This window comes from Canis aureus, chromosome 28 (assembly GCF_053574225.1).
Source record: "Canis aureus isolate CA01 chromosome 28, VMU_Caureus_v.1.0, whole genome shotgun sequence".
Classification (NCBI taxonomy): Eukaryota; Metazoa; Chordata; class Mammalia; order Carnivora; family Canidae; genus Canis; species Canis aureus.
In genome coordinates this window covers 26,317,414-26,332,831 of record NC_135638.1, presented here as the reverse complement: position 1 = coordinate 26,332,831, position 15,418 = coordinate 26,317,414, and the positions used below count along the sequence as shown (strand labels likewise).

General features: G+C 35.2%; 1 protein-coding gene across 12 annotated transcripts in view; it reads right to left on the bottom strand.

The window, feature by feature from the left end:
• The window catches only part of LOC144300565 (uncharacterized), a 228,499-nt gene that overhangs the window by 5,148 nt on the left and 207,933 nt on the right, over nucleotides 1-15,418 (bottom strand). For 10 of the 12 annotated variants that reach the window (XM_077876777.1, XM_077876778.1, XM_077876781.1 and 7 more), the window contains 2 exons: nucleotides 7,753-7,933; nucleotides 1,386-1,518 (listed from right to left, as the gene is read on the bottom strand). In XM_077876777.1, coding sequence (XP_077732903.1) covers nucleotides 7,782-7,933 — 152 coding nt within the window. In that variant the 3' untranslated portion in view covers nucleotides 1,386-1,518; nucleotides 7,753-7,781. The other 2 variants (XM_077876775.1, XM_077876773.1) reach the window with 2 other exon arrangements.

Below are 15,418 nucleotides of genomic sequence, written 5' to 3'. Positions count from 1 at the left end.
GAAATTTGCAATGAAGTAGAAATAAAAATGTTTACATACGCATGAATAAAAGTTAACAATGAAGAGAGGCACCAGGGAGGCTTCGTAAGCTAAGCATCCAACTCTTGATTTCGGCTCAGGTCATGATCTCAGGGTCCTGGGATCGAGTCCTGTGTCCAGCTCTGTGTTCAGCTGGGAATTAGCCTGAGATTCTCTTTTCCTCTCCCTCTCCCTCTGCCCTGTTCTCTCTCTCTCTCTCTCTCCAATAAATAAATCTTTACAAAAAAGTTATCAATGAAAGAGCATGCCAATCATTTTCGAAAACAAGTGACCGGAAATGGCAGTGAGGAGGACAGCCCTGGCTTCTGCATAACTCACATAACACTAGAATCTTTGGAGTTACTCATAACATCAAAGCTTTTACTCCAGCATCTTAAACTTCTATTCCCACAAGTGCCTTGCCTTTCCATTTCCACGTATGTGCTATGCTGTTCCCTCTGAATTGAATATCCACTTCTTCTTTCCCTGTCCCCAGCCTTCACAAGTTGAAATCCCACATACCATATGACCCAGTGTAAAAAGTATTTCATTTCTGTAATACAGTTGTCATTTCAACCCTTTCTTCTCATCCCATTTCCCTTTCTTCCAACATCCAACTACTCTCTTATCTTTTCCATACTACTGTTGGCTGTAGTATCTAGAAGGGTGTCTTACCTAAAGCAGAAAATCAGTAAATACATATTGGAACATGGAATAAGTTTCCCAAGCCAATGCCTTTGCTCATGCGATTCTCTTATCCAGGAATGTTCTTGTACTACGTTGCCAATATCTACACTACTCTTCAAGGTACAACTCAATTGCTTTACCCTCCATGAACTTTTCCCCAAAAGATAAATTTCTGAATTACTCAGAATTCTTGGCTGCAAACAAGAATGAATGATTGAATGATGTGGTGGAGACTCACAGAATGGTTGGGAGACTGAAAAACAGGTAAGGTAATCTAGTCTGTAGGCTAGTCAGGAGCAGCTGGCACCACCACCTTTATTGTCACCATACCCCCCTGCTGATGGATCCAGGAGCCAATACAATCTCTTCTTACCTTGCACCACCTGCGCAGGATTCAAAGTCCCATGTGGGCACATACATTTGGCTAATCCTAGGTTATGCCCAGAGGGTTTGAGGACACTGGATACTTGACCCTTTGACTTTCATAGAAGGTGGCAAAATTCTGCCTCTCCCAACGACTCATAAAATGGGAGAGTCCCTATATTTATAAGATACAGATACTAGGCAGCAAAATAAAGCAACAAATTTCCTCTACCATGTTCAGTAGACTTGTCCTGTGGCCATGTCCTAACTTTTCGACATGAAGGTAGAATTAATGTCTGGCTTATTTTTGTACTTACTGCAGTTCCTAGAAAAAGCACCTTGTACTTCTCTTCCTTCCTAATTATTATATAAATCTTGATTTAAAGCTTCTTGGGTAAACAGATCCATGTCACTTTAAGTTTTTTGGATTTTAAAAATTTCTGATGTTTTCTGTAAAAGTTTGATAAGTATGTCAAATAAAAGAATGAATGATGTCCTTTTTAAAGCAAAAAAAAAAAAAAAAAGCCACAGTGTATAACACACATTTTTTCACTTGTTTTTGGCTACATTCTTACAGCTTTTTTCCAATGTAGGACTTAATACAATTATGAAAGTACTTAAAGCTAATAAAACATTCAAATTTTGTTCTTGAAAGATACCTAAAGTTCCTCTTAACCATAAATCTTTATTATTTGTTCTCATTTCCAGAGTCTAAGGAACTCTACTTTAAAATTTTTTCTCACATCAAACTTCCATTTAATGCACTAGTTAGCTAGCAATAAAAACAGTCTTTATCTTCAGCCATACTGTATTTTATTTCCCACTTTTCCTTGTTGAAAGTATTTCTAGTGACCTTTTTATACCTACTTCATTTTCAAGTTTTTAGGTTTAAACTACTCAACACCTTTAAAATTTTCAGATTTATCAAATTTCTGATGTCCTCTTTAAAATTTTGTCTTTTCTAGGAGATTCTATACTATTTATGAGGAGCGGCCATTTCCCAGGTTCACTGAGTAATGAGCACACACAAAATATATATGGAACGAATTGATTAATAAGAAACTAGAAGTACATCTTAAGGAATTAGAAGGATGCCTGAGTCAAACATATAAATGATAGCAATCAGATCCATGCTGGCATCATTAATACAGTGTAGCACAGGGATCTGCAGAGTGTGGTCTGCAGACCCTAGGGTGTCCTGGAGACCCTCCTGGGGGAGATCTAAACAAAACCATTTTGGTATGAATACAAAGATGACATTTGCCTGTTTCACTGGGTTGACAATTGCGATGATGGTGTGAAAGAAATAGTCAATGAAACTTTTTGTGCCTCAGCACAGAGCAAACTGTGCTACTAGTTATTGGATTCTTCACTGCTATGCACTCACTTTAAAAAACTGCCAATTTTAGCTTATGCATATCATCGAAGTAAAAATTATTTTTATGATATCTCAACCTCTGAGATCACATCTTCTTCCAATCTGTGTGATGAAGTGGAAATGTGCATAAAGTACTACATTCTGTGCTACATGATGAAGTATGCTGGTTGTCTGCCATTGTTTATATTGTGAACTAAATAAAGTAGCTAGTTTCTTCATGAAACACCATTTTACTTGAAAGTATGGCTGATAGACAATGTGACTTGGGTATTTGACAGACATTTTCTTTAAATACAGTAAATGAGCCCATCACCTTAAGCAAAACAACTGACAATACTTGTCGATGATAATTTCAAACTTTCAAGTGCATATTACAATTCATCCACTACCATAAGCTAATCCTCACAGATTTTTCTAATGATATCAGAGGTTCTATTACTAGATTACTTTCTTATATTATGTAATGTAATGTGCCAACATTTGGAAAATCTGCATACAAAATGAACCAATATTTTCTAAATGACTAATGCATGATTTATAAAAGCATGCATGCAATGGTAAAATGATCTATTCAGAGTTCAAGATAGTCCAGTGGATTTTAGTGTAACAGGGTATAAAAAGTGCTAAGTAATATTAAATAGTGTATAAACACGTAACCACAACAAATATATTTTGTAAGTTGACAAATAGTGGAAATTAATTGGAAATAAGAGAATCTAAGACTTTTTTTAGCTCTTTTCTTATAAAATTGCTTATATTTGTGATTTTTAAATTACACCAAATTCCTTATTTAGTATTTTTGGGAGTGTTTCTGATAATTACCTAAATTGTTTTGTGTATTGAATTTTTCTGAAATTTACATAAATGTATGCACATCATTTGTGCTGAGATTATTAAAATGTTATCCCTGCAGGCCCATCATATACACCAAGTGTACATCTTCTCCTGTAAATCTCTTATTAGTGTGAGCCCTCTTTGGAAATACTTTTGTTTTGTTCTTTCCTTTCCATTAACATATGAACAAAAACCCCAAGAAATGAACCAAGGTCTACATGAAGTCTTCTGATCTATTCAACTCTTTGCTTTTCTTCCTTGTCCCTTCCTAAATAGCAAATATTCCTTTGGTCATTTCTGGATCTCTTCTGGTCTTGCTCTCTTTTATGTGACAGAAGGTTTTAAGCTGTGGAAAAAAACACTGGAGTAGAAGTTGGCAGTTTGAAGTCCCCGTGTTTTCACTAACCAATCATGTAGTTTAAAAATTTCTCATGTGTCCAGCCCTCAGTGTCCTCATCTGTAAAATAAAATTAGAAAAATGATCTAAGTCCTCTCTCAGCCTTCAGAATTCCCTCAAATCTTGAATCAGAATCCAGAGTATGTCTGGCATTCCTTAGCAAAAAGTGGTTACAGGTTCTGAAAAGACTCATGATTTTTCTTTTCCATCTTTTTCTTGCTCCTGTCTAAGGATTGCTGCCTCTACTATGTTATTCATATCAGATCTTCCACCTTCCCAGTAATATCCTAGGTCTGCTCTCTTGACTTCCCTTCTTGATTTAGAGTAGTCATCTGCTCAAAAACTATTCTCAGAGAACAGTCTCTGAGAGGCAGGATAGGTCAAATCTGATTACAGTTACAGATAATAGAGTTACCCATTTATTGGAGTCATTTCTCTGTGTGGGGTTTTTTGTCAAGGGCTTTGTAAACATTATTTAATTTATTTCTCACAACCACCCAATGAGTTAAGTATTTTTATTCACATCTTACACATGAGAGAACAGCCTCAAAGAGGTTTAGTGAATTGCCCCAGGCCACACAGGACTATTTTCTTTAACATTATATAAATTAGACATAAAAGACTCTAACGATACTGGTCATCTTTCTAAGCTAGGCTGCTTAGAAACACATATCTGGCTATCATATTTTGACCTTGCACTGTCCAATTCTGTCCAAAAGACATTTATAAGATCTGCATTACAAACTAAACTGGTTTCCCTTTTGCTTCAAGGAACAAGTTGAAGTACTTGCTGATAATCTCATTAAGATTACCATGGCAGATCATTACATTTGTTTTCATCAGACTGTCTTTCACTCTAAATTCCAGTAAAACAATGGAGATTGATATATTTTAGACACTGTCTTTCAAAATGGAACCTTCTAAAAACAGCATACCAAAATTCTCCAGAGTAATTTCCACCCTTGGAAGTTCATTCCAATTGCTGATTTGCCAGACCTATGCTTTGGTGGCCTTCAACCTAACGTTTTTTTTTTTTTTTTTTTTTTTTCAGAGAGGGTTTTTTTTGGTTTTGGTGGGAAACTGTTATACTTTCTGTTCTCTACTTCAAGAATACACTTCATTTTAATTTTGTGTTTTACTTTCTGATTTCATTTACATTTTGACCAGTTAAGATATTTTTGACAGAAGTTTCATTTAAAAAAAAGATTATGCATTGGAAATGATATTTGAATAATTTGAGCATATTGCTTTTGATGTAGAATTCAATGCCAAAAATTTAATTATTTTAGTGGAAAATACAAAGCCATTGACTTATTCTTTCAGTTAACCAGCCTCAAAGAAGTTATTATCTCAAGAAAAAGCACATTGTCACTCATCAAAAGTTAGGATGTTTCAAGTTAAAACAGGATAATTCTATGAAAAAGAATCTGTTGACTAATGTGCATAGATACTGATTTTTCAGGATCATGCCATAGCATCTTCTTGTCAAGGACCTTTCCCATGGTCCTAATCAGTCTTCAACTCTTTTGTCACCATGGTCTTATTTCTCTCCTTCAGTAACTTTCCTTTTCCTTGGCTTGTAGATGATTTATATCCTCACTGACTTCTCTATTTTTTTTATTTTTTATTTTCCTAAGGCCTTTTCTTATAGTCCCTTCCTCAGGTTTTTTCCCCCCACATTTTTAGTTCATCAATAGCAAAAGCCTCTCATACTTTTTCTTACCAGTTTATCTCCTTAACTCAAAAATTAGAGTGGTATAGGATAATGATAAATAATGTGTGGTTAAAGGTACATCATAGGTAGAAATATTTGAAATAGTTAGCTTTTACTTTATTACTTATTAAAATAAAAGAGAAAGAAAATAGATGGCTTAGATTGGAATACCGAATGTCAAAGGCTGCTAAATAGAAGAAATCCACATTTTTAATTTAAGTGCTATTTTTCTCATATGGAACTCAAAACTCTTTTATGTATTTGCCTTTATTTTTGGTTCTGTAAAAATATTCTGGCCTAGCATCCTGCTTTAGAAGATCTTTGGGAGAACTTGTCTCTGCAAGAGTCAATATATGCAACCACTGTGGAAAACAGGATGGAGGCCCCTCAAAAAATTAAAAATAAAACCACCATATGATCCAGCAATTCTATTTCTGGGCACTTGTCCAAAGAAAACACTAATTTGAAAGGACATAGGCACCACCATGTTCATTGCAGCCTTCTTCACAATAGCCAAGACACAGAAACAACCTAGGTATCCATCAACAAGTAAATGCATAAAGAAAACGTAGTACAATATACACAAATATAATTCAGTCATAAAAAGAATGAAATCTTGCTATTTGTGGCCATATGGATGGTCTTTGAGGGCATGATGCTAAATGAAATAGGTCAGACCAAGAAAGACAAAGTAAGCTATGATCTTACTTGTAGTGGAATCTAAAACAAACAAAAACTACAGAGACCAGAATAGTGGTTTCCAGAGGTAGGGGTTTGGGAGTATGAGAAATGAGTGAAGGTGATCAAAAAGTTAAGATTTCCAGTTATAAAATGAATAAGTTCTGAGGATGCAATAATGACTATAGCAATAGCATGGTGACTATAGTTACATGTTGTATATGTTATCTAGCATAGTTATGCTTTTTATAATACTGTCTTGCTATATCTGAAAGCTGCTAAAGAGTAAATCTTAAAAGTTCTCATCACACACACAAAACTTTGTAACTATGTACAGTGACAGATGTCAACTAGATTTATTGTGGTGATCATTTCACAATATATGCAAATATCGAGTTATAATATTGTACAGCTGAAACTGATATAATTTTCTGTTAATTATACCTAAATAAAAAAAGAGTCAATACAGGGTAAAGTCAGATCTGACAAGTGGCAGCTTTAATCACAATTTCTCCCTGTAATAGACTTTTAACTGCTAACATAGCTTAGCATTGACTCAGTTTTCTGGTCCTTTAGAAAAGAGCTAGCTAGCTAAATGGTAGATAGATAGACAGGAAGGAAGACAGGAGGACAGAAAGAACAAAAAAAAAAAAAAAAGAAAGAAAGGAAACTTAAAAGTGGTGTTGCACTAAGCATATCATCTTAAGGAGTGGTAAAATCATCATAAGTGTTCCAAAAACAGGTAAGACTTGTGAGGCACCCTACAAACCATTTTGAATCTTTTGTGATGCTAAAGATCTAGCAAGTATGTTTTAAACTGAGATATCATTCTGCTGTCCTGAGTCTTAACTCCTGATAATACAATTTTTAAGAAAGATTTTATTTATTTATTCATGAGAGATACACACAGAGAGAGGTAGAGACACAGGCAGAGGGAGAAGCAGGCTCCATACAGGGAACCCAATGAGGGACTCGATCCGGGGTCTCCAAAATCACCCCCTGAGCCGAATGAAGGCAGACACCCAACCACTGAGCTACCCAGGCATCCCAATAATACAATTTGATGAAATAACACTGTCATTCCTTAAATTCAGAGTCAGACACTTCATTAAGGTGGGACAATACCATTCTTACTTCTTCAGTGTTGTTCTCTTTTTTCCAATCTTTAAAGAATGAAATCGATCATTTATTATTTTGCCAAAGCCTTGCAAGACCCTGGAGTATGTACATGGCATCCTAGAGCTTGGAATTAAGGCCCACATGGTCTCTGTCATAGATAGCCATCACTGGGGATAGACTTGATCTCTCTTTTTCAGAGCTAAAAAGTGAAAGGAAAACCTTCAGGGGCAGGTTGGGGGAGAGGACTAATCTGCTTATTCTATAGCCCTCTGTCTTGAGAAGTGTTAGACTTACAAAATTATTTTTGTTACTGCTTCCCTTATAGTGAGGCATTGAAATAAGTTCACAGATTTAATTTTTCCCTTGAGAGCATAGCTACTATCTTACTGGCTCTAGATGCAACAGGCTGAGAGGTCACAGTTACGGCACAATTCTGTCAGCAAAGTCAGACTGTATCACTCTCTTTCCGAACTGGATGACATACCCATTTTCAAACCATTGTTATAGAGATGCTGAGGGAAAGAGATTAAAAACTTTTTTTGAAAAAAAAAATTACTCACTCACCCCTGAAACACTCCCCTTATTTTCATTTTTCATGTTACTTTCCAGTCCTGTTGATAGGTAAATATATTTTTATGTAGTTGCAATTTCAGATCCTCTTCTTTGAAATAAATAACATTGTATGAATGTTCTTTTTTCAAAAGTCCTTGTTGCTGTTTACCTCCATAGGTGACTTCTACTAAGCCTGTGTTCATAAACAAGTGTGAAGGTATAGAAAGGGGAGTTTTGTTATTACATAATCTTGGTACTGATTACTAAAATCTCTAGCATGTTCTTTGACCTTAATTTCATGTTATGCTTATGTCTTAAAGTATCCCACTCTGAACATTTCATTCAATTTTGTGGGAAATTAAATAGATATAATATCTGACATTTTAAGGAACTATGTACTAGTTTTTGCTATAAAAATATTTTTCTTTCATTAAAAATTTTTTAAATTACAGCATAGTTAACATACAGTGTTATATTAGTTTCAGGTATACAATACAGTGATTCAATAATTCCATGCAATAATTTTTGTAAAAAAAGGCAACGAAGGATTGCTTAGCTTATTTATGACAGGCAAAGTGTTGCCATGGAATAAGTGACACAGTGGGTCAGTGAATCTGAGAAAATTGTCTGGAGCATCTCATTTACAAAGGAGAAATAAAAATGAAAGAAAAGCTTTAACTTGCCAGGAGGCTGAATCTCCTAGAAATAAAAAGTATTAGGTACAGTTGAATTTCCATGATTTTTCAATTTACTGGATCATCCTAATTGTTATCTAGAGAGACTGCTGCTAAAGAAGTGTTGGTTTTCCCAGCTTAATTGCTCATTATGAATTTAGATTTTATATATTACTTAGGCATGCTTGCCAAATTCTGCTATATTCCTATTCAAATAGAAATGGAAAATTTTGGGTTGCCTGGGTGGCTCAGTAGGTTAAGCATCTGCCTTCAGTTCAAGTCATGATCCCAGGATCCTGGATGGAGCCTCCCATCAGGCTCCCTGTTTAGCGGAGAGTCTGCTTCTCCCTCTCCCCCTGTCATTCCCCCCACACTTGTGCTCTCTCTTGCTCGGCTTTCTCTCTCAAATAAATAAATAAATAAATAAATAAATAAATAAATAAACAAATAAAATCACAATGTTCATAGCAGCAATATCCACAGTAGCCAAAGCTAAGATGTCCTTTGACAGATGAATGGATAAAGATGTGAGATATATATATATATATATATATATATATATATATATATATACACACAATGGACTATTACTCAACTGTCAGAAAGGATGAATACCCACCATTTACATTGACACGGAAGGAACTGGAGGGTACAATGCTGAGTGAAATAAGTCAATTGGAGAAAGACAATTATCATATGGTTTCACTTATATGTGGAATATAAGAAATAGTGAAAGGGATCATAAGGGAAGGGGGGAAACTGAATGGGATGAAAAATTAGAGAGGAAGACAAACCATAAGAGACTCCTAACTCCGGAAACAAACAAAAGGTTGCAGAAGGGGATGTGAGCAGAATGGGGTAACTGGGTGATGGGCATTAAGAAGGGCACGTGATGTGATGAGCACTAGATGTTATAATATATGTTGGCAAATTGAATTTAAATAAAATAAAATAAACCAATACATTTAAAATAAATAAATAAAATCTTTTAAAAAAGCAATGGAAAATTATGTAAGAAGACCTATGGAAAAATACATTAGGGAATAATATTTTGGTGATTTTTCTTCTTCTTTTTTTTATTCTGAGGCACATTTAAAATGGTCTCAGTGCTTTTTTTTTCTTGAGAGGGAAAATTATAACATCTTAAATACTGGAAGTTTAAATAACCTTTATGATTTATACAGACCATCAAAAGAATACTTCTCAAATCTACAAATTTGTCATTCATCTTTCTCTGAGAAAACATTTCCATTGGTCTCTCATTTTCTATCATAGATTAGTGATGAATACCTTAAATTATCTAATCTCTCCTGCCCTCAGGTACAAATAAGTCTTGATCTAATCTGGGAGAAGAGGTTTTTATGTAGGGAGCTAAACCACTTTTAAAATATTGCCTATTTTATTTCTGGTTGTATAAATCCAACCTGCTGAGCTAGCCTCAGATTCTACATATAGGTTTATTTTAGGGCATGCAGTAAGATATGTCCCAGACATAAACTGTCAAGATAGCATGGTTTGTCTTTGATGCTTTCTGTTTCCCCTATTGGGACCTCTTTTCTTCCTGCTGCCCTGCCTGCCACACACCTGTGATAACAGCCCTGGGCAAGAGTTCAAGGTGGGTTCGTTGAGCTGGCACTCAGGACATTATTTTGCTGATTCAGCCTGGGTTTTATTTCCATGGTATTTGTTCCTTGTTTTTGAAAGTAGATAATTTTCCTTCTTTGTCTCTAGACAACTCTATTGAAGATTCCTAAAGACTCAGAGGAATGTGGTACCAATATGAAAGTATTTTTCCTTTGGAGAAGTAAAGTAAATCCTTTTATTTTATATTATTTATTTATTTATTTTAAAGATTTATTTATTCACTCATGAGAGACACAGAGAGACAGGCAGAGACACAGGCAGAGAGAGAAACAGGCTCCATGCAGGGACCCCGATGTGGGACTTGATCCTGGACCTTGATCCTGGATCACACCCTGGGCCAAAAGCAGATGCTCAACTGCTGAGCCACCAGACGTCCCATGTCCTTTTAAATTATACTACATGGAGGTGTAAATGCTTCTTCAAGCGTGGCTCACACAATGAGCACTCAGTAGTGGCACAAGATGATATCAGGAGCAGAATGATGGAAGCCAGGGATACTGATGCTTCAGGCCCCTCTTTTTCTGTGCAGGTCTTTCAAAGGCCTTGGGAAAGGTCTTAGCAATGTATTCACATTTCATATGTTTGGCAAAATAAAGACATTTTAGCCACCCTCAGTCAACGGTGCTCTCTTGCCCTTTTGACTTTACCTCTGCAGCACTTGCCTTTGTGTTAGGCATGTTGGAGTGGCTGTGGGTTTTATAGAATACTGGTAAGGGGAAGTTCAATTGGTGATAGATTTAGTTTAGGTTTCATATGATATATTTATGTGGTTTGCAGTCATTTCTGTGTTTAAGTTACTGCTAGGTGTCCTGGTAAAGGAAAAACTTCTGGGAATGTTTCTATCTCCCACTATGTTGACCTACCCAGCATCATCACATAAAGGTGCAAATCTATATGTTACTCAGTGCTTAACACAAAAAATGTAGTCACTATCTTTCATGAAACAATGTTATTATAATATTATCGACTATATTCTTTATGTTGTACTTTTCATCTCCATAACTTATTTAGCTCATATCTGGAAATTTGTACCTCTTAATCTCCATCTATTTCATGCATACCCCCTGCTCATCTCCTCTCTGGTAATCACCAGTTTGTTCCTTGTAAAAGAGTGGGGTTTCTTGTTTCTTTATTTCTTCTTTATTTTTATTTATTTTTTTGTTAATTTTTTGGCTTTTTAAAAGTTCCACATATAAGTGAAATCATACGGTATTTATTCTTTCTCAGTCTATTTTACTTAACATTATGCCCTCTAGGTCTGTCCATGTTTTTGCAAGTGGTCAGACCTCATTCTTTTTTACGGCTGAATAATATTCCATCATGCATATATGTATGTATATATACATCTTCTTTATCCATTCATCAATCAATGACACTTTGGTCGTTTCCATATCCTGGCTATTGTAAATAATGATGTAATAAACATAGGAGTGTGTATGTCTTTTTGAATTAGTGTTTTCATTTTCTTTGGGTAAATACTCCATAGTGGAACTACCAGTTCCTATGGTAATTCCATTTTTTTAATTTTTAAAAAAGATTTTATTTATTTATTCATGAGAGACACACAGAGAGAGGCAGAGGCACAGACAGGGGATAAGCAGGCTCCTCACAGGAGCAGAAGAATGAAACTAGACCACTCTCTTGCACCATACACAAAGATAAAATGGATGAAAGATCTAAATGTGAGACAAGATTCCATCAAAATCCTAGAGGAGAACACAGGCAGAAACCTCTATAGCCTTAGCTATAGCAACTTTTTATTGGTCACATCACCAGAGGCAAGAGAAGCAAAAGCAAAAATGACCTATTGGGACTTCATCAAGATTCAAAGCTTCTGCATAGCAAAGGAAACAGTCAACAAAACTAAAACTCAACCTATGGAACGAGAGAAGATGTTTTCAAATGACATATCTGATAAAGGGTTAATATCCAAAATCTATAAAGAACTTACCAGGGGATCCCTGGGTGGCTCAGCGGTTTGGTGCCTGCCTTTGGCCTAGGGCGCAATTCTGGAGTCTCGGGATCGAGTTCCGCGTCGGGCTCCTGGCATGGAGCCTGCATCTCCCTCTGCCTGTGTCTCTGCCCGCACCCCCCGCGTGTCTATCATGAACAAATATATAAATACATCTTAAAAAAAAGAACTTACCAAACTCAAGAACCCGCAAAACAAATAAAAACAAATAATCCAGTTAAAAAAAATGGGCAGAAGATATGAATAGACACTTTTCCAAAGAAGACATCCAGATGGCTAACAGGCACATGAAAAGATGCTCGACCTCACTCATCATCAGAGAAATATGCATCAAAACCATGATGAGACACCACCTTCCACCTGTCAGAATGGCTAAAATTAACAACATAAGAAACAACAGGTGTTGGTGAGGATGCAAAGAAAGGGGAACCCTCTTGCACTGTTGGTGGGAATGCAAACTGGGGCAGCCAATCTGGAGAACAGTATAGGGGTTCCTCGGAAAGTTAACAATAGAAATACCCTATAAGCTAGCTATTGCACTACTAGGTATTTACTCAAAACATACAAAAATACAGATTTGAAGGGATACACGCACCTGATGTTTATAGCAGCATTATCAACAATAATCAAACTATGGAGAGAGCCCAAATGTCCATCAACTGATAAATGGATAAAGAAGAAGTGGCACACACACACATACACACACACACACACACACACACACACACTGGAATATTACTCAGCCATCAAAAAGAATGAAATCTTGCCATCTGCAATGATGTGGATGGAGCTAAAGTATATTACGTCAAGTGAATGAAATAAGTCAGTCAGAGAAAGACAAATACTGTACGATCTCACTCATATGTGGAATTTCAGAAAGAAAGAGATAAACATATGAGGGGAAAAAAAAGGATAAAGAGAAACAATCTGAGGGTTGTTGGAAAGGAGGTGGGTGGAGGATGGCCTAGATGGGTGATGGGTATTAAGGAGGGCACTTGTAATGATACGCATTTGGTGTTGCATGTAAGTGATGAATCACTGAATCCTACTCCAGAAGTCAATATTGGACTGTATGTTAACTACCTAAAAGTTAAATTAAAAGATAAAATAAAATAAAGAAATTTTATAGCCAGTATATAGTTGATATGTAATAATTAACTGGATTGAGAGACCACTAGGATTCTGCTCTGTCTGCTTCTATCCTTCTTTCTCTCTTTTACTTGAGCTCTGCTAAAAAAAACTACCAGTTTTGACAAAACACACACAGTACTTAGAAAATCAAATTATGAAAACCAGATTGTATCTGTCATGTTTTCTGCATATCCTAATATAACATGGGTATATAAGAATTTTATCAAAAGACTTTTCAGAGGTTATTTGGGAGATGCATTGGACTTTATTTTTTAAAAATTTCATAAATTTCATTTACTTGAAGGACATTACTAATCACATGTTGGTTTTATTGCTATTAAGTATTTGAAATTACTTAAATCTTTTGTTTTCTTTGATTGAAGGAATGATGCAGTGGAGGTTTGTGAACTGCTAACCCAGTATGAATTTTCTGCAGATTAAGTGTCACACTAGATCCAAATAATCAATCCCTAGAAGCATGGTAGTAAGTTTGTCAAATGTCATAACCTGGTGCTCACTTGAGCTTATCAAGTCATAAGCCTTTTCTGTTTATTTTATTTTATTTTATTTTTTTTGCCTTTTCTGTTTATTAAACTGAGTTCAAGAAATGCAAGGAGAATATGACCTACCATATCTCTATTGGATTTTAATCACAAAGAAACAAATTTCTTCCAGCTAAATATCCCATAATCTGAAAACACTGATACCCAACACTTTTATTCAAACATTCCAGCAAATCATTAGCCATGTATAACATTTCCCATAGAACACTCAGATTCTATTTAGCCAAATTTGACCTTGCTATAATTTTAAGTAAGTTTTTATATATGTATAACATTATACATGTATTGGTAGTATCAATATTATACATACCAATATATATGTATATATGTGATCTTTATGCACAAAAAAGATTTTAATGTGAACCTCTAAAGAATTAACAAAAGAACTGGAAATCAGAAGAGATATATTTTCTCATTTTGCTTTTTGATATTATTGTTCTAATTATTAATCAATACATATACATACGATGCTCATTTTTACAATGAATGAATACAAAGAAAAATGTTAATAGTCTCTCCCTCCCTTCTTTCCTTAGTCCTACCTTTTAGTAACCAGGAGTATGAGGTATTGTCCCATATCTTTCTCTAGGACAACATAGTTTTGTGGATCATATTTTGCCCATGACTAGCTACAAAACAGAGCATGGGTCTCAAAGCCTTCAGCCTTAACTTGCCAAAGTTAAGAATGATTCAAAACCACAATGAGATATTACTTTACACCCACGAGGGTGGTTAAAATTAAAAAAGATAATGACAAGTGTTGATAAAGATATGGAGAAATTAGAACCCTAGCATACTGTTGATGGGAGTGTAAAATGGTGTAGCTCCTTGGTGTAGTTCCTCAAAATATTAAACACAGAGTCACTATATGACCCAGCAATTCTACAACTAGGTATATATGCAAGAGGAATGAAAACTTTCTCCACCTAAAAACAAATGTTCTTGATAGCATTATTAGTTATACCAAGAAGTGGAAACAACCCAAATGTCCATCAGCTGATGAATGGATAAACGGAATATAGTGTATCACACAATGGAGTATTAGCCATATAAAGGAATTAGGTACTGATACATGTTACAATATGGGTGAAACTTGAAAACATTATACTAAGTGAAAGAAAGGAAGTCATAAAAGACCACTCAGTGTGTGAGTCTGCATATATGAAATGTCCAGAGTAGGGAAATCATTAGAGACAGAAGGTAGATTAATGGTTACCAAGGGCTAGGTTATCAGACTTCTGTTAGTCTGAAAATATTTTATAATTTTTATAATATTTTATAATATAGATTTCAAAATATTTAAAGTATTTTATAATATAGATTCTGGTTGGGTGCACAACTGTAAGTATACAAAAACTCACCGAACTATAAACTTAATTTTTATCTATTTATCTATCATCTATCTATCTATCTATCTATCCATCTATCTATCATTTATTTATTTTATGTGGCCTCCAGTCCTGTCATGGAGCCCAACGTAGGGCTTGAACTCATAACCCTGAGATCAAGACCTGAGCTTAGATCAAGGGTCAGATGCATAACCAACTGTACCCCCCACCCCTAGGTACCCCTGAACTGTAAACTTTAAATGGGTGATTTTTATTGATTTTTATTTTTTAATTTTTAATTTTTTAATTTTTTATTTTTTTATTGGAGTTCAATTTGCCAACATATAGCATAACACCCAGTGCTCA